Here is a 19,224-nt window from a genome sequence, read left to right as displayed (position 1 = left end):
ATTAATATAGTGCATTTGTTACAATTGGTGAAATATTGGTGCATTATTATTAACAAATTTTGCTCCTTTGCACTGTCCTTTTTGTAGAGAATGCAGTTGAGGACAGTCTGACAGCTGCTAAACAGGAAGAGATTGAGATAAGGGTCAGGAATCTTGGGGCTTACTCTATCCCTATTACCACTTGGCTGCCTAAATGTTTTCTCATTCTGTGTGCCTTAATTTCTCCAATGCTTGGCCAGGTTCAGGTGTTTTGAAGCCCAAATAAAATAAGGGAAATGAAAATGTTTCAGAAAGGATGGGGGTGGGATGATGGAGTAGAGGTGACTTTTCTTTTTTCATAGTACGTTTCAGGGTTGTTTTGTTGCTTTTTCAATAGTAAAGAATGATATACTTTAGAAATAAAAAAGAGCGTCAATTCAAGTACAGGGTTATATTTCCCGTTTATTTAACCACACTCTATAGGTCTCACCCATTTTTTTTCCCCATTAAGCAAGTAGATAATCTACATCCCACTTTCTTTTAGTCTGTAGGCAGTTTGTCTCATTTAACTAACTGCAGTGTATTTTGTATCATTCCTTTTCCATCATCACTTCAGTGTTCTCAGAGGAGTTCTCCTAGAAAGAATTGTCCATAAAAAATGAGGCAGTAAAGCTGGTTGTGGTGGTGCTCACAGCACTTATAATCCCGGCTTTTCAGGAGACTGAGGCAGGAGGATCTCAAGTTCAAGTCCAGCCTCAACAACTTAGACCCTGTCTCAAAGAATATAAAGGGTTGGGGATATAGTTCAGTGGTAAAGCTCCCCTGGATTCAATCCCTAGTACAAAAAAAAAAAAAAAAAAAAAAAAATTGAGGTGGTGAGACCAGGCATGATACATGCCCAGAATTCTAGCTATTCAGGAGGCTGAGAAGCTGAGGCAGGAGAGTCTATTAGTTGGAAGCCTGCCTGGCCGAGATAATAAGATCCTCCATCTCAAAAAAAAGTAATGAATAAAGGCTTCATCTACTTGTTTAAGGAGTCCTTATTCTGGGCCAAGCCCTTCAATATACTCACTGCTGTCTTTGAAGTCCTTACAATCCTGTGAGATGCTCTCACTGTACACATTTTGCAAATGAAGCTGGAACTAATAGAGGGTAAGAAGTTGCCCAAGGTCATTAAAGCAGGAGCTGAAATCTGAATTTAGTTTTACCTGACTACAGGAACTGCTCCTTCAGGATCACTGTAAAGTAACAGGCAAATTTGGTCTCCCACAGGTGAGCAGAATCTGGATACAACCTCATTTGTAATCTCCTTAAAGTGCTTTTTCCCGGCCCTGCTTTATAATTGAGTAAAATCATTGATGATACTGATCTTTACATTACATTTTCCAAATTATGGGATTTAAAATTGTTTTTCTTCTGCTTGAGAATTCTGAAGCTTAATGCTGTAGATTAGGAAGTGGAGGTGGGGAGAACTTGTTTAAAAAACTACCTTCCTGAAAATATAGTTATTTGCTCAAAAGTTCAGTCCCTCTGGAAGGCAGAAAACGAGGAAAACGAAGACCACTGTCCAAGGAGTTCAAACTTCTTTTAATGGCATTCCAGCTCTGCTCCTGGGAGCCCAAGACAGCAGTCTCTAGGGCCCTCCCTCACTGCGCAGGGCTCTCCTGTCTGCCCCAGGCTCTCTCTCCCACGTAGGAAAGTTGTCTAGAACACACATCAAGAAGCCAGTGATTCGTGTGTTCCCTTTTTTTGAGGAGTGTTTGCATTAATAGAGGGAGAGGCTGATGAACCCTTAGGAAAGACTCTCAGGAGATAACTGTGGGATGGTGGTGAAAGAATGGACATTTTTTTAAGCTGTTTTATCTCAACTCCCTAAGGTCACCCTCCCAGTAATGGGAACAAAGCCCCTAAAGCTGTTCCAAGAAACAGCCCAGAGAGTAAAAGAGTAAATTGAGCCAGATAGCTAGATAGTGCTCAAACAGTAGGATTACCAGAAACTATTGACCAGAATCTACGCCCTGTTGTAAAACATTGTAAAACATGTTGTATGTTATCAGACAACTCAGACCCCCTTTGGAATTTCCCGGCAGCTTTGTTCCCCCATTTTTTTCTTTTTTTCCCTTTTTCTCCCTTTCATGTGCGACCCCTCCCGATGTGTGGTTTTCTGCCTTTATAAACTTGTAAGATTTTCTGCTAGGGACTGGACTCCTGGACTCCTGCATGAGTCACGAGTCGGGTCCCAGCGCGCTGGAATAAACACCTCTTGCGGTTTGCATCAAGTGACGCCTCCTGTGGTTGATTGGGGTTGCCGTCGATCCGAGGGATAGAGTTGGGGTCTCCTTTTTGGAGGTCCTTCAGTGGCCAGGACAGGAGAGCCCCTTGTCTGCATCCCCTTCCCCACGGACATAACCTCACCCTCTACCTGAGCAGATTAACCTACCATTGGCTAATCGGGGCATCTGCTTCCCCAGCCGGAGGCCTGACAGCCCCCTCCACCACTCACAAGGGAGCCTCTGCTGTGCAATGACTTGAGAGGGGTGAGGCCAGGTTGGAGTGGACTTTTCCCCTCCTCTAGGGAGATGAGTTGCCAGGTGGCTAGCTCATCTGTTTGTCAGATAATAAAAACAGAAGGGGGGTGTAGTGTGCAAGGCTTCTCTCAAAACATTGCTGGTGAGGTGTGACCTTTGTCCCCATTCACTTGCTGGAAATCTGCCTCTGCCACCCGCCTACTTGGAGCGGTGTCAGGACTCAGGTGGCAGTTCTCCAAGGACAGGGGCTGCAAACTAGACCGGATCTACCGCCTGCATCCAGCAGACTGGTCTGTGCAGTATTGCTTGCACTGTGTTGTGCTGCTATTTTTGTTATAAATTTTGGAGTAGATTGAACTTCATTTTGAATCTTTGTCAAAAGTGGGAAATCATAGTGACCCAGCATGGGGGCATGCTCCTGTAGGAAGATCGCTTGAGCCCAGGAATTAGAGGCCAACTCGGGCTACAGAGTAAGATGCCATCTCAATTTAAAAAAAAAAAAAAAATTGGAGAGGACTACAGATTTCTTTGTGAAGATGGAGTGTTTACACCTGGCCGTGGTAGTTCATCTACCTTCCTAGCTCCTGAAGGGAAGGCAGCTTCTTGGATGCTGCTGCTGCAGAACATTAAGGGGGATATTTTCCTCTGAAGCCTCTGCTTTTTCATTTTCTTTTTCTTTTTCCTTTTTGTTTACCTGCTTGTGCCCAGAGGAAAGATAGGATCTGCACTTACCTGCAAGGTCTTTCGCCCTGAAAGTCTGGCTAACTTAAGAGTCAAGCTGGAGAGTCTGAGCAGGAAGAGGGTTACTTCTTTTAGCAAAGTCCTGATCCAGGGACAAACTACAGGTAGTCAGATAGCTTCACTATGTATGTATATGTTCACAATGGGGATTTCTGAATGCTGGCTGTGGGGACCATTCTTTCCTTTTCTTGTTCATGTGTATTTTCTGCATAACATGTAAGGGTAGTAAAATTGGTGGGGGAGATGGGTAATAAAAGGTATCTGAAAACTATAAGAGGCCAAATTATATAGCTTTTATTTCTGTGGAAACTCTGAAAGATAAACATTATGTAGCTATTCAGAAAAAGACTTCAGAAGCAAACTTTTGAGGGGCATTTTTTATTATAAATTTAATATGGTTGATTAATGAAAAATCACAATGAAGTACTGAGAAAATGTTTGTCAATATAAAAATTTTAGCAGCATTTCCATAGTTTCAGGCTCTAACATTAGTCATACTTCCTCCCGCTATCAAGAGTAGAGAATCCAATGGGACTAAAGACAGCATCAGGATCTCCCACTTAGTAAAGGCCTCCAGGAAATCCTCAAACCCAGTGTACCTTTAGTATTTCAACTCCCCAGCCCCTGAACTTCTAGAATGTCAAAGCACATAAAAAGCCTCAACGGCCTTAAAGTTTGAGACAATCCCTTTTCTCAAGCTGCAGGGGAGAATGAGAATGGAAATTTAAACTGGATTTGATGTGTAGTGTTTAGTTACACATCCTTACATCTGTACATTCTCCACGCTGGTGACAATGAAAGGCCACTGCAGGGCTGACCAGTAACTGGTATGTGGCAGCAGTGGTGGTGCTGGTGGGGTGGGGAATCCAAGAGTGACATGACGATGCGCGCTGGTGCCTCAACCACACACACTGCTCTGGGGCACGTCAGAGCTTGGGTGGTCTTAGTACATCCCAGGTTAATGAGAAGGGGGTACAACAACATGAAAAAATAATACTGGCAAACTATTCCCCTGCTTCTTTGGTACTTTCCAAAATTCTCTGATCAGAAAAGTATAAGGGAAGCACACCATTAAAAAATTACAGTTTTTAAGTATTTACAAAAGCAATTATGATATATTATACAATAATCCATACATAGTATATGAACAAATACTTCAGTGAAAGCACTTGTGAACTCTGTCCTGGTATTATTCAATCACACGTGGGCCTATGTACACCTGCCCAAGTTTGTACTGTGTATCCTGCATCTCATTTATCTTACAGTATATTAAAGATGAAAGTATCATTATGGGGCAGGGAGATTTCCAATCTGTACTTTTAAAAAAATTCTTAACATTTGCCACAGAAATCATTATGTACAAGATTTATTGAATATTGAATTCTAGGCAATAATCTCCACTCCCATCTTGAATATGTTTGAAATAATGCTACCTATTCTATGTATATAATATATATTTAATATATAAGTAACTGCACCACATTATATCACCACGATAACAGTTTAATACATATTACTATGTACAGTAGTTAAGTTAGCTCTGGAAGATGAATCTCTGCAGCCTGGGTGAGCAGTGTGGTATGGAACCATTTGAAAAGGATGTGGAGAGCTGGTTGGGAGACAGTTGTTTGTGGCTGGGGTGTGCGTGCATGTGCGTGTGTGGTGGGGAGGGAGGGAGAGAGAGAGAGAAAAGAGGGCACACACCTTCCACATACCCACGCTCAACTATCCCTTTGATTTACTGGTTGGAAGAAGACAAATCACACATATGGAAGGATCCCATACATGAGAAGAGCCATGATAGCAGCACTGAATAACCCGGCCACCGGGACAGTCACAAACCAGGCCACAAAGATATTACGGAAGAGGCGCCAGTCCACAGCCTTCCGGGAGCGGATCCAGCCCACAGCCACCACCGATCCCACCTGCAGAAGCACAAACATTTTAAAGTAAAAATGAGGCCCCTGTATTTAAAGGTGAGACCGAAAATTTACATTTAACTAATGTAAAAGAGCTAAGCACAGAAATAAACTACAGTATAAAATTGCCACTTATTTCCCCTAAGTTTGTTAAAAGCTTTTAGGTACAATTGTTTTAGGATTATTCTATTCAATAGATAGTTGTGATGCACTTTTTCAATTATAATCCACATAAATATTATTGAATCTAAACTATCATTTATGACTCATAAGGTGACAGTTACAGATATGTGCAAATTAGAATGTTAATACTGATTCAAGTATTTTTCAAAAAAATTCTCAGTTCATTTATGGCTTGTTGAAATTTTTGAAAGGAAAAAAAGATAACTTTATCCTAGAAAATGAAAATCATAAGAAAACACAATGCTTACAAAAGCTCATGCCTCACAGGGGGACTGATTAAGCTGAGAGAGTTTAATAAACTCGATCACGTGCAAGTTGGATTTTGAAGAACTACATAAAATATGCTTTGTCTCTATTAATCTCCAAACACTTAACAGTGGCCAATGAGATTCGAACAGGAAAAGTGCTTTAAAGCATGAGTGATCTAACTACAGAAAAATAAAATCCAACACTTAATGTTTCAAATGGAAGCAAAATGTAAACCAAAAAAACTAGCATATTTAAAGACAGTTTGAGCTGGAGATATAGCTCAGTTGGTAGAGTTGCAAGCACAAGGCCCTGGGTTCAATCCCCAGCAGCTCAAAAAAATAAGTAAATAAATAAATACAGTTAATCTGATAGTCTGTCTGAACTAAGATTAACCAGTCATCTTGGTACATATCCAGGAAAAAAAATGACCACCTGTATGAGGATCATCACAAAGAAAATTTTATTTTAATTCTTTGACTATCATCAGTGTACTATATGCATGTGATAATCCTGCTTGGCAGTTCCTAGAACATGCTAGACTGTAAGGTTTTTCTACTGTGTGAGGATTGGCTAGGTTCTGAACATTTTTTTTTTTTTTTTTTAAAGACTAGGGACTGAACCCAGGGGCACTTTACCAGTGAGGTTCTTTTGGTCCTCAAAAGTAGTCAAATCCACAAATGGACGTCTAAGGTTAAACTCTTCCTGTTACTGTTTCTCTTGAGTGCTCCTCATAGAGAGAAGGCACTTGGGATTCAAATTCACCTGTGCCCTCCTCCTTTCACATAACACTTAAAAATACAAGTAATATTATTATAGCTAGTTTGTGCAATGGGAAGGGCAGATAATTATCCATAACTCCACTATTGTCACATTTATACATTCCTTTCTAGTATTTTTAATAAGCATACCTTTATTTGTACAAAATAGGGTACACGGCTACTTCCTTTCTTTAAAATAATTAGCATTATAAGCATCCTCTTATAGGATGTGCTGCACAACCTTTACAAGGATCCTTTGCAATGGCAACACCCTGGGGGTGGATGTGCCTTAATTTACTTAGCCATTTATAATTTACTTCCAATTTTCCCCTATCAGAACTAGTTCCATGATTAATACATCCATTCATATATCTGTTATTTAGGCTTTAAAGATAATATGTACTGAAATAGACTACTGGTTAAAAGGGAACACTGAAAAATATCTTGAAATAATTTGAAACTCAGAGAAAAGTTACAGGAACTTCTATAAAGCACTCCCCAACCTCAGTCCAATTTGTACGTTTTTAATCACAACTAAGGCTGAACTTTTTTTTTTTCTTTTAGGAAGGGTGATTGAACCCAGGGGCACTTTACCAGCAAGCAACATCTTCAGTGCTTTTTATTTTTTATTTTGAGACAAGGGCTTGTTAAGTTGCTTAGGGCTTCACTAAATGGCCGAGACTAGACTCCAACTTGGGATCTTCTTACCTCAGCTCCAGAGTGGCTGGGATTACAGGCGTGCACCTCTGTGCCAGTTGAACTCTCGTCTATGTATTAACCCATTTCATTCCTTCTAGTTTTTAACATATAAGTTGTTTCTTCGTGTATTTTGCCCATTACATACTGGAATCTAATGTGTCTCTTATTTATTTATTTATGTGTGAATGTTATTGAATAATGATATTAACTGTGATATTGAAAGAATGAGTATTTTTTTAAGTTGTTTTAAAGAATGAACATTTTTTAAGCTGTTTTATCTTAACTCCCTAAGGTCATCCTCCCAGTTATCTTAACTCCCTAAGGTCACCCTCCCAGTAATGGGAAAAAAGCCCCTAAAGCTGTTCCAAGAAATAGCCCCAAACAGAGAGTAAAAGAGTAAATTGAGCCAGATAACTAGATAGTGCTCAAACAGTAGGATTACCAGAAACTATTGACCAGAATCTACGCCCTGTTGTTAAACATTGTAAAACATGTTGTATGTTATCAGACAACTCAGACCCCCTTTGGAATTTCCTGGCAGCTTTGCTCCCCCATTTTTTTCTTTTTTTCCCTTTTTCTCCCTTTCACGTGCGACCCCTCCCGATGTGTGGTCTCTGCCTTTATAAACTTGTAAGATTTTCTGCTAGGGACTCGGCCCTTGGACTCCTGCGTGAGTCACGAGTCGGGTCCCAGCGCGCTGGAATAAAAGCCTCTTGCGGTTTGCATCAAGTGACGCCTCCTGTGGTTGATTGGGGTTGCCGTCGGTCCGAGGGATAGAGTTGGGGTCTCCTTTTTGGAGGTCCTTCATTTGGGGGCTCGTCCGGGATAAGACGGCCCCCCTCATCCGCGGAGTCGACCTTGGAGGTAAGAAGGGGTACCCCGAAGTTGTCTTTGTCTTGTGTTTTGTTAGTTGGTCTGGTTCTGTGAGTGCGCTTACGGTTTCGGTGGCAGCCGTTCGGTGACTCGTGAGAGTGACTGAACAGTGGTCGGTAGACGTGCCCAGAGGGCCACAGGTTGCATCCCTGGGGGACGCCCTAAGGGTGGAAGGAGAGCCAGGGACTCCTGGTAGTCTCCGTCAGTAAGGGTGCTGATCGGATTCAACTGGTGGATCAGAGATTGGCGCCCGTCTGGTTCTGGTTCTGTTGTATGTTTGTGGCGGACAAGGTGGAGTAGGTGGGTCCTCGTGTCGGTAGCATTTTTGTCGTTATTTTTGTTGTTTGTGTTTCTAACGACGGACGAACTGACGATGGGACAGACTGTGACAACCCCTCTTAGTCTGACATTAGACCATTGGGCTGAAGTTAAGGGAAGAGGTCGCGACCTATCAGTTGAGATCAAGGAAGGCCCATGGTGGACCTTCTGCTCCTCAGAATGGCCTGCTTTTAATGTAGGATGGCCAGCAGAAGGGACCTTTAATCTATCTGTCATTCTTGCTGTTAAAGAGATTGTTTTTCAGAAGAAACCTGGAGCCCATCCGAATCAGCAGCCTTACATCGTGGTCTGGCAGGATCTGGTGCAAAATCCACCTCCCTGGATTCGACCTTGGGTGGCAAAACCCAAGCCCCGGCCAGCCGCACAGATCCTAGCCGCCCAATCTCCCAGTTTTGGGGGGAAATCCAGTCACTTAGAACCCCCCAAGAAGATCTATCCCGAAATCCAGGCTGACCACCTTCTCCTTGACTCACCTCCCCCATACCCTCCCGCCTTGGTCCCCGTAGGGGGTCAGGAAGAGCCAGAAGAACCGCTGGCCCCTGCAGTCGCCCCCTCTGCTCCCCTTAACGAGTCTCTGCCGGGGCCCACTCAGGGTGCCACGGGACCTGCACGGGGTACCAGGAGCCGCCGCGGAGTGACTCCCGACACCACCGTTGCCCTTCCCTTAAGGGCTTATGGGCCCCCGCCGGTGGCAACGGATGGTGGACCGGCTCCTCTTCAGCCCCTCCAGTATTGGCCTTTCTCCTCCGCAGATTTGTACAACTGGAAAACTAATCATCCTCCCTTTTCAGAGGACCCCCAGCGCTTAACCGGGCTGGTGGAGTCTTTAATGTTCTCTCATCAGCCCACATGGGATGATTGCCAGCAGCTACTGCAGACCCTTTTCACTACTGAGGAGAGGGAGAGGATTTTATTGGAGGCAAGGAAGAATGTACCAGGAGCAGATGGACGACCCACCCAGCTCCCCAACATCATAGAGACTGCCTTCCCCCTCTCCAGGCCTGACTGGGATTTCAACACGGCAGAAGGTAGGGAGCGACTGACAGTCTATTGCCAGACTCTAGTGGCTGGCCTCCGTGGGGCAGCGAGACGCCCCACTAATTTGGCTAAGGTAAGAGAGGTTATCCAGGAGGCCACAGAACCCCTGTCAGTATTTCTCGAGCGCTTAATGGAAGCTTTCAGGCGCTACACCCCGTTTGACCCTACCTCTGAGGGGCAAAGGGCTTCAGTGGCCATGGCTTTTATAGGGCAGTCAGCAATAGATATTAAGAGAAAGTTGCAGAGAATAGAAGGGTTACAAGATTATACCCTACAGGATTTAGTTAAGGAGGCAGAGAAAGTGTATCATAAGAGGGAAGCTAAAGAAGAGAAGGAGCAAAGGAAGGAAAAGGAGAGAGAGGAAAGAGAAAACCAAAGGGATCGTAAGCAGAAGAACCTAACACGGATTTTGGCCGCAGTAGTAGGTGAGAGAGGCCAGGAACAAACACAAGGCAGGGCTAAAAAAGGGTCAGGCAACCTGGGCAACCGCACTCCATTAGACAAGGATCAGTGTGCCTACTGCAAGGAGAGAGGTCACTGGGGTAGAGAGTGTCCTAAGAAGAAGACCGGGCCCTCCAAGAAAGTATTAGCCCTAGAAGAAGAAGATTAGCGGGGACGGGGCTCGGAACCCCTCCCCGAGCCTAGGGTAACACTAGAGGCGGAGGGGAAGCCAGTTGAGTTCTTAGTGGATACTGGGGCTCAACACTCGGTCCTGCTCGAACCGTCTGGGCCCATCTCCCACAAGAAATCGTGGGTCATGGGAGCTACAGGGCACCGGCAGTACTCATGGACTACCCGAAGAACAGTAGACTTAGGAATGGGATGGGTAACCCACTCGTTTCTAGTCATCCCCGAGTGCCCTGCGCCTCTACTTGGGAGAGACCTCCTAACCAAAATGGGAGCTCAGATTACCTTCACCCCTGATGGCCCAGAAGTGACCCGAAGCAAGAGAATAACTACTGCCCTGACTATGCGCCTGGATGATGAACACAGACTTTTTGAGAGACAGGGAGCAAAAATATGTCACATAAATAACTGGTTGAACAGGTATTCAGGGGCGTGGGCCGAAACGGCTAGAACAGGACTAGCAGCAGAAAGACCACCCATAGTCACAGAGCTTAAGGCCACATCTACTCCTGTGGCTGTACGTCAATACCCTATGACTAAAGAGGCCCGGGAAGGAATTAGGCCCCATATCCAGCGCCTCCTTCAGCAAGGTATCCTAGTGAAGTGTCAGTCACCATGGAACACTCCCTTGTTACCTGTTAAAAAGCCTGGCGCAGGAGACTATCGCCCGGTACAGGACTTAAGAGAAGTAAACAAGTGAGTACAGGACATCCACCCCACTGTACCTAACCCTTACAGCTTGCTGAGCTCTCTTCCCCCGGATCATATTTGGTACACTGTCTTGGACTTAAAGGACGCTTTCTTCTGCCTGCGACTACACCCTTCCAGCCAAAACATCTTCGCATTCGAGTGGAGGGACCCTGACTCTGGGACAACAGGACAATTGACTTGGACCCGACTACCCCAGGGGTTCAAGAATTCCCTGACCCTCTTCGATGAAGCTCTCCACCAAGATTTAGCCCACTTCCGTGCCAGCCATCCCCCGGTAACACTTCTGCAGTATGTAGATGACTTACTACTGGCCGGGGCAACAGAGGAGGAATGCCAACGGGGCATGGTACTACTGCTAGAAGAACTTGCCCTTTTAGGATATCAGGCCTCCGCCAAGAAGGCCCAGATCTGCCAAAAGGAGGTAACGTACCTGGGGTATGCCCTCAAAGGGGGGCAGAGATGGCTGATGGAGGCCAGAAAACAAACTGTGACTCAGATACCCGTTCCTCACTCACCCCGCCTGGTGCAAGAATTTTTAGGGACTGCGGGGTTTTGCCGCCTGTGGATCCCCGGGTTTGCTACCCTGGCAGCTCCCCTCTATCCTCTGACTAGAGAAGGTGCCTCATTTGAGTGGGGTAACGACCAGCAGCAGGCCTTTGATGATATCAAGAAGGCACTACTGTCTGCCCCAGCCCTGGCATTACCAGACGTAGCAAAGCCCTTTGTCCTATTTGTGGATGAGAGGAAGGGGGTAGCCCAGGGGTACTAACCCAGCCTCTAGGGCCATGGAAGAGGCCGGTAGCCTACCTCTCCAAGAAGCTAGACCCTGTTGCTAGTGGCTGGCCTGCCTGTCTGAGGTCCGTGGCAGCAGTGGCAGTATTGGTGAAAGATGCTGACAAATTAACTATGGGACAAAAGCTAATGGTCATTGCCCCTCACTCCCTGGAGAGCATCATCAGACAGCCCCCTGACCGGTGGCTGTCCAACGCACGCATGACGCATTACCAGAGTCTCCTATTGAATGGAGACAGGATCCAGTTCGGGCCGCCTGCCATCCTCAACCCAGCTACCCTACTACCTGACACGTCCACCCAGGAGAGTGTGCTGCATACCTGCCAAGAGATACTGGCAGAAGAAATGGGGACCCGAAGGGACCTCCAAGACCAGCCCTTACCAGACGCTCAGCTGACCTGGTTCACTGATGGAAGCAGCTACATAATAGAAGGTAAAAGGGTAGCCGGGGCGGCGGTAGTGGATGATGAACAAACTATCTGGGCAAGCAGCCTACCCGAGGGGACGTCGGCTCAGAAGGCCGAGTTACTAGCTCTGACTCAGGCTCTGCGGTTGGCAGAAGGGAGAAAAATTAACATCTACACTGACAGCAGGTATGCCTTCGCTACTGCCCATGTCCACTGGGCCATCTACCGGCAGTGGGGGCTGCTGACCTCGGCAGGGAAGGAAATCAAAAATAAAGAAGAAATTCTAAGCCTGTTAGAGGCCATTCACCTTCCTAAGAAAGTAGCGATTATTCACTGCCCCGGACACCAAAACGTGGGGTCAAAAGTTGCCAGAGGGAACCAAAGGGTTGACAGGGAAGCCAAGCGGGCGGCTCAAGGACTTAATATCCTATCCTTGTTGGGGGAAAAACTGATGTCTCACCCTAAGGAGGCGGTATACCCCTCTATTAGGAACTTTGAATATTCAGAACTAGACCTTGAGGAAATGGACAGATTAGGATTTCGCCTGGAGACTCCGGAGGGGATCCGGGAAACTTCAGAAGGAAAAAGAATTCTCCCTGAAAAACAGGCGATCATATTTCTCAGACACCTTCACAAGTTAACTCATCTAGACCCAAAACATTTAAAAACTCTTGTCCAGTCTTCACCGTATTACATCATGAAGCTCGGGAAGCTTGCAGATACAACTGTAAAAGAATGCAAGTCTTGCCAGATGGTAAATGCCCAGCCCAACAAGCTACCTCAAGGCAAACGGCTCTGAGGAGACCGTCCTGGGAGTTACTGGGAAGTGGACTTTACTGAGGTAAAACCAGCCAGGTATGGATATAGATACTTATTAGTATTCATAGATACATTTTCAGGATGGGTTGAAGCCTTTCTACCAAGAAGGAGACTGCTCAGGTGGTGGCCAAAACAATACTAGAAGACATCTTCCCGAGGTTCGGGGTGCCCAAGGAAATCGGGTCAGACAACGGCCCTGCGTTTGTTGCCCAGGTAAGTCAGGGACTGGCCAAAATCCTGGGGCTTAATTGGAAATTACATTGTGCTTATAGGCCCCAAAGCTCAGGGCAGGTAGAAAGAATGAATAGAACTTTAAAAGAGGTCATGACTAAATTATCCTTAGAGACTGGCATAACAGACTGGACAGTCCTCCTTCCATTTGCTTTGTTTCGGGTGCGCAATGCCCCTGGCTCCCTCAAGCTAACTCCTTTTGAAATCCTTTATGGAACTCACCCCCCACTCATTACCATACAACACCTTCCTTCCCCAGAATCTTACCCCTCTCAATCTCTGTACACCAGATTAAAAGCCCTTGAGACTGTGCAGAGGGAGGTGTGGAATCGGTTGGCTGAGGCCTACAAGCCTGGAGACCTTCAGGTACCTCATCAGTTCCAGGTCGGAGACTCAGTGTACATCCGGCGTCACTGTGTGGCCAGTCTGGAACCAAGGTGGAAAGGACCATACATAGTGCTGCTTACTACTCCAACTGCAGTAAAGGTCGATGGCATTGCTGCCTGGATTCACGCTTCGCATGTCAAGCCTGCACCACCACCAGACCCAACGTGGAAAGTGGAAAAATTGGACAACCCCCTCAAGCTCCGCATCCACCGTGTTCCTGCTCCTGTTGATGCACCTCCCGCCGATAAGTAGCCCCAACCCTCATGCCCCCCAACGACTAACATGGCAAGTCCTCTCCCAGACTGGAGATATAATATGGAGCACCACCAGGGAGAAACCCCTTTGGGCTTGGTGGCCGTCCCTAACCCCAGACACCTGCGCCTTAGTAGCTGGGTTAGATAATTGGGACATCCCTACCCTGACTTCTGAGGAGGCCCGTAGACATTGACCAACATCACCCAGGCCTTTCGGGGGAGAAAATCCCGCCTAGTTGAAGGGTACGACCCAGGATGTAGCTACCCACGCTCCCGTGACAATATCTAAAACAGACCCCTTTCTATGTCTGCCTCCGGGATGGGAGGTCACGGAATATGGCAAGGACGTGCGGAGGCATAGACCATTATTATTGTGCTGCATGGGGGTGTGAGACTACTGGCAACACTTATTGGCACCCCGCCTCCTCCTGGGATTTAATAACCATACAGCAAAATCTCACGGCAGCCAAATGTTACAACCAAGGGTGGTGTAACCCTCTGAACATCTCCTTCACGGAAAAAGGAAGGTTATCGCGTGAATGGATAAAAGGGAGAACTTGGGGATTCCGTTTCTATATGTCAGGGAGGGACAATGGATTTACCTTCTCTATCAAGCTTAAGATTGAAACCCCAACTACCGTCCAGGTAGGACCTAACCTAGTATTATCCGAACAGCGGTCATCACCCGCCCATATCAGGCCGCCTGTTCTCCGAGCCCCAATAAACAAGCCAGTTACAACTCCCTTGGCCCCCAACCCAGCAAATACACCCAAGATACTGAACACAGGGCAGAGACTCCTTAATTTGATACAGGGAGCTTTCAGCGCCCTCAATGCTTCCAACCCTAATCTGACTGAGTCTTGCTGGCTATGTCTGGTGTCAAGTCCTCCGTATTATGAAGGCATCGCCTTCTCGGGGACCTTTAGTAACACCACCTCCCATGACTCCTGTAGCTGGGGGTCAAACAGAAAGCTCACTCTTACAGAAGTCTCTGGGCAAGGTACTTGCTAAGGTACAGTTCCTACAAACCGTAGACATCTGTGCAACCGGACAATAGAAAGCCCTCAAACAACTACCAACTATTATCTGGTTCCCCCCGTAGGCGGATGGTGGGCCTGCAGTACAGGACTGACCCCATGTGTATCCTCGTCAGTGTTCAACACCACCAAAGACTACTGTGTCCTCGTACAACTGGTACCTAGAGTTATCTACCATGAGGCAGGCTCTTTTGAGGCTGAGTTCGACCTACAGCCCCGTAGACAGAAGAGGGAACCGGTCTCACTCACTTTAGCTGTCCTGCTGGGCCTAGGAGTAGCGGCCGGAGTAGGAACAGGGACCGCTGCACTTGTCCAGACTCCCCAGTACATTGAAGAATTATGGGCAGCTGTAGATGAGGATCTGAAGGCTATAGAGCAATCAATCACAAAACTAGAGGAGTCACTGACCTCTCTATCCGAGGTGGTACTACAGAATAGGCGAGGCTTAGATCTCTTATTCCTTAAGGATGGTGGATTATGTGCTTCACTAAAAGAAGAATGTTGTTTTTACATAGATCACTCTGGTGTAATAAAAGATTCCATGTCCAAACTTAGAGACTGGAAACAAGACAACGAGATCGAGAAGCACATCAAGGGTGGTTTGAAAGTTGGTACAACCGGTCCCCCTGGTTCACCACCCTCATGTCCACCCTGATGGGTCCCCTTGTTATACTGCTTTTACTCCTCACTTTTGGGCCCTGCATCCTAAATCGCCTAGTTACCTTCATCAGGGAAAGAGTAAGTGCTGTACAGGTGCTAATGCTCAGGCAACAATATCAGTCCCTCCGCCAAGGAAATAATTTGGGAGAAGAGTATATAGAGACAGAAGTTCCATGATTAGAACTTTCCGAAAAGAAAATGGGGAAATGAAAGAATGAATATTTTTTTAAGCTGTTTTAAAGAATGAACATTTTTTAAGCTGTTTTATCTTAACTCCCTAAGGTCACCCTCCCAGTTATCTTAACTCCCTAAGGTCACCCTCCCAGTAAGGGAAAAAAGCCCCTAAAGCTGTTCCAAGAAATAGCCCCAAACAGAGAGTAAAAGAGTAAATTGAGCCAGATAACTAGATAGTGCTCAAACAGTAGGATTACCAGAAACTATTGACCAGAATCTACGCCCTGTTGTTGAACATTGTAAAACATGTTGTATGTTATCAGACAACTCAGACCCCCTTTGGAATTTCCCGGCAGCTTTGCTCCCCCATTTTTTTCTTTTTTTCCCTTTTTCTCCCTTTCACGTGCGACCCCTCCCGATGTGTGATTTTCTGCCTTTATAAACTTGTAAGATTTTCTGCTAGGGACTCGACCCTTGGACTCCTGCGTGAGTCACGAGTCAGTCGGGTCCCAGCGCGCTGGAATAAACACCTCTTGCGGTTTGCATCAAGTGACGCCTCCTGTGGTTGATTGGGGTTGCCGTAGGTCCGAGGGATAGAGTTGGGGTCTCCTTTTTGGAGGTCCTTCAATATCTAATACAAATACTTTCTCACTCTAGGAATTTTGCTTTGCTTCACTTTGGAGTTTCCAATTTCATGCAATTACATATGGTACACTTTTCTTCTGCGAGTTATCCTTAGCTTCAATATTTGACATATACTTAATTCTACTTTATTCAAAATTTTCTAAAATAAAATTGTATTTTATCCTAAATGTAAGAATAGTCTCAAAATATTATTTAAGTCATCGGATTTATGTTCATGTAATTGGAGAACTGTGGGTCTAATTTTGTTTTTCTAGTTTGATATTCAGCTACCCAATATTACCTACTGGTTAAATTTTTCCCCTCAAAACATGCTTTTATAGGATAGGTTTCATCTATTCTTATACAAATATCTATTTTTAAAAGATATTATTATGGTAAAAATATGCATAACATAAAATTTACCATTTAAACTATTTTTAAAGTCATTTAAGTACATTTGATTGTTATGCAACCCTCACCACTATCCACCTCCAGAACAGTTCCTCACTCCAAACTGAAACTTGGTACTCATCAAACACTATGGAAATGGTTAGGACTTAAACAGAAAGGCAAAATGAATTTTCAAGAGTAGTGAAGAAGAAGGGGAGAGGAGATTCTCCCCACCCCAGCACCTACTTTTAACTCATTTCCTTATAATATATCACATTAGTCCCTCCTCATCACTTGTCTTTTTATATCATTTGATATTCTTGGTGATTTACCCTACCCCAAATAATCTCACTTTGTAAAGTTCCAAGAAAATCTGCAGGGGTGGGGGCATGTATTTGGGATACCTTTACAAAACCTCGTCTTCCTACCCATTTCACAGTATGGCTCATATTCTGGTTTTCTTTAATATCACTAAGCAAAGTTTTAGGCCTTTTGCAAATATATCATTCACATTTCTTACTAGGATTATTCTAAAATGATGTTTTTCCCCCTGAAATTATGGAGAATTAGTTTCCCCTTTAATTTCCATTGTATTTCCTAACTGGCTATGATGACAAGCTCTACATTTTTTGTCTTTCTCTTGAACTTGGGCTTTTTACCCTAGATGTCCACTCACCTTTCCTGGGTCTCACTCAGCACATTTCTGTGGAGCCCCCAGGAGGCCAGGCCCCTCGGAGATGGAGAGTTCACAAAGCCTACTTTCTGGTAATCCAGAGGTTCTATCTCAACTGCTGAAATGTTCTTTTGATGTCATTTATTAACATCTTAAAGTTTTCTATCACTTTTCATAGGTAAAGATAGGGTTTTTTGTGATATTTTAAATTAGGTTTTTAGAATAAGAGTTATTCAGTGTACGCTTTGTAGAATGAACTGGAAAACCTCCAGTTTTGTTTTGCTTTACTTTTTTCCTCCAACTTGGTGGAAAAGTTCGTGATAATGGAATTATCTATTGTTTGTTTTTTAAATGGAAATGATGAATCAGAATAGGAGTCAGAAGTCCGCCCTGCTCCCACCCGATCTTTTTGCTCTTTTGGGGGAGGATAACTCTTGTTGGAGAACTCCCTTATTTTCACTCTATTGCTCTGGTCAGGTTTTTCTACCTCTGAAATCAGTATTTTTTTGTCATGTATATTTTTGCAGAAATTTACTCATTTCAGAGAGGTTTGCAGATCCTTAGTATATATCTGTGTGGTTTCTTTCATGATTAAAAAAAAAATATTTTCATGCTGAACATGGAGCACACCTGAAGTCCCAGCTGCTTGGGAAGCTGAGGTGGGAGGATTGCTTGAGCCCAGAAGTTCAAGGTCAAGCTGGGCAACATAGTGAGACCATCTCAACCAAAAAAACAAATTCTCTATATCTGTTCTTTCAATGCCTTTTCTCCTTTTAACTTAACTCCTCTTCCTTTTTTTGATGTGATTTGGTATTTTATTAGTAACTGCTCTCCTATCTCCTTCTTCACTATTTTTAAAATTTTGCTTTTAATACTTCTTTCTTATTCTTTCCTTGGAAGTTTTATTGTTGTGGACTTTTTATAAAATCCTAATTTGAATATTTGTTTATTTTATGTTCCCTTTGGTGAACTGAAACATTCAAAGGTATGAATTTTCATTTTAGTATAGCTTCGGTTGCCACAGGTTTTGCTATGTGTATACACATATACACACATGCACAGAGTTTTTAGTATTTTCCAAGAAAGCGATCACTGTACTGTTTCTGAAACTCCTTGATTCAATTGTTACTTTACAAAAAGCATTAAAAGCTGTCCGGGGGTACATTTTTTTCTGTGTGTGCACAGTATTGGGGATTGAGCCCAGGGGTGTGCTCTACCACTGAGCTATACACATCCCCAGCCCTTTCTATTTTTTATTTTGAGATAGTGTCTCACTAAGTCGCTGGGGCTTGCCCTTGAACTTTTGATACCCCTGCCTCAGCCTCCTGAGTAATGGCAGTTATAGGCATGTGCCACTGCACCCAGCTTCAAGTGATATGTTTTTTTTTTTTTTTTGAGGCGGGGTACCAGGGACTGAACTCAGGGGTACTTGACCACTGAGCCATGTCCCCTGCCATTTTTTGTATTTTATTTAGAGTCAGGGTCTCACTGAGTTGCTTAGCACCTTGCTTTTGCTGAGGCTGGCTTTGAACTCACAATCCTTCTGCCTCAGCCTCTGGAGGTGCTAGGATTATAGGCATGCACCACGCCCTGCCAAGGGATACATTCTTATTCCTACATTTACTTAATTTCTAGCTTGACACACTGTGATTAGAGGTTGTAGTTAATACAACTTCTGTTTTTAAAATTGTCAATGGTCTTCTGAATTTATGATTAATTTTCAGGATACCTGGTAAGAAGGACTATGATGAGTAGGGTAACAATTTGATATATACTTATTAATTATACTGTTCTAATTATAATGTTTAATTCTCTTTTATCCCTCAATACTTTTTCTCTGTTTCATTTGTTACAGGATTGAATGTACTAATGTCTAAGTTGTGACAGCTTCACTTAATGTACATGATTTAGATGTTATATGTCATTTGGCTCATAAAAGGTCCGGAGTATTATGTCATCACTACTGATTACATCTTTTTTTGATATAAAACAGCATTTTTTTGCTCTGTTCTAACTTGACTTTAAATTTATTAAGTGTGGTTCCAGCTTAAGATCACCATCACAAAACCAACAGCAGAACTATTAAGGAGTAGGGAAAACAACAAGAATCAGAGATTAAATTAGATATTATA

General features: G+C 44.3%; 1 protein-coding gene across 9 annotated transcripts in view; it reads right to left on the bottom strand.

Annotated features, from left to right (window-relative positions):
* Positions 1-3,607: 3,607 nt before the first annotated feature.
* SLC20A2 (solute carrier family 20 member 2) overlaps positions 3,608-19,224 on the bottom strand; it is a 107,589-nt gene continuing 91,972 nt past the window's right edge. For all 9 annotated transcript variants that reach the window (XM_079142980.1, XM_079142979.1, XM_079142974.1 and 6 more), the window contains one exon: positions 3,608-5,173. In XM_079142980.1, coding sequence (XP_078999106.1) covers positions 5,009-5,173 — 165 coding nt within the window. In that variant the 3' untranslated portion in view covers positions 3,608-5,008. The remainder of the gene's footprint in view (positions 5,174-19,224) is intronic.

The sequence above is a fragment of the Sciurus vulgaris genome (genome assembly GCF_902686455.1).
Source record: "Sciurus vulgaris genome assembly, chromosome: 5".
Lineage (NCBI taxonomy): Eukaryota > Metazoa > Chordata > Mammalia > Rodentia > Sciuridae > Sciurus > Sciurus vulgaris.
This window is presented reverse-complemented; position numbering and strand designations above follow the sequence as displayed.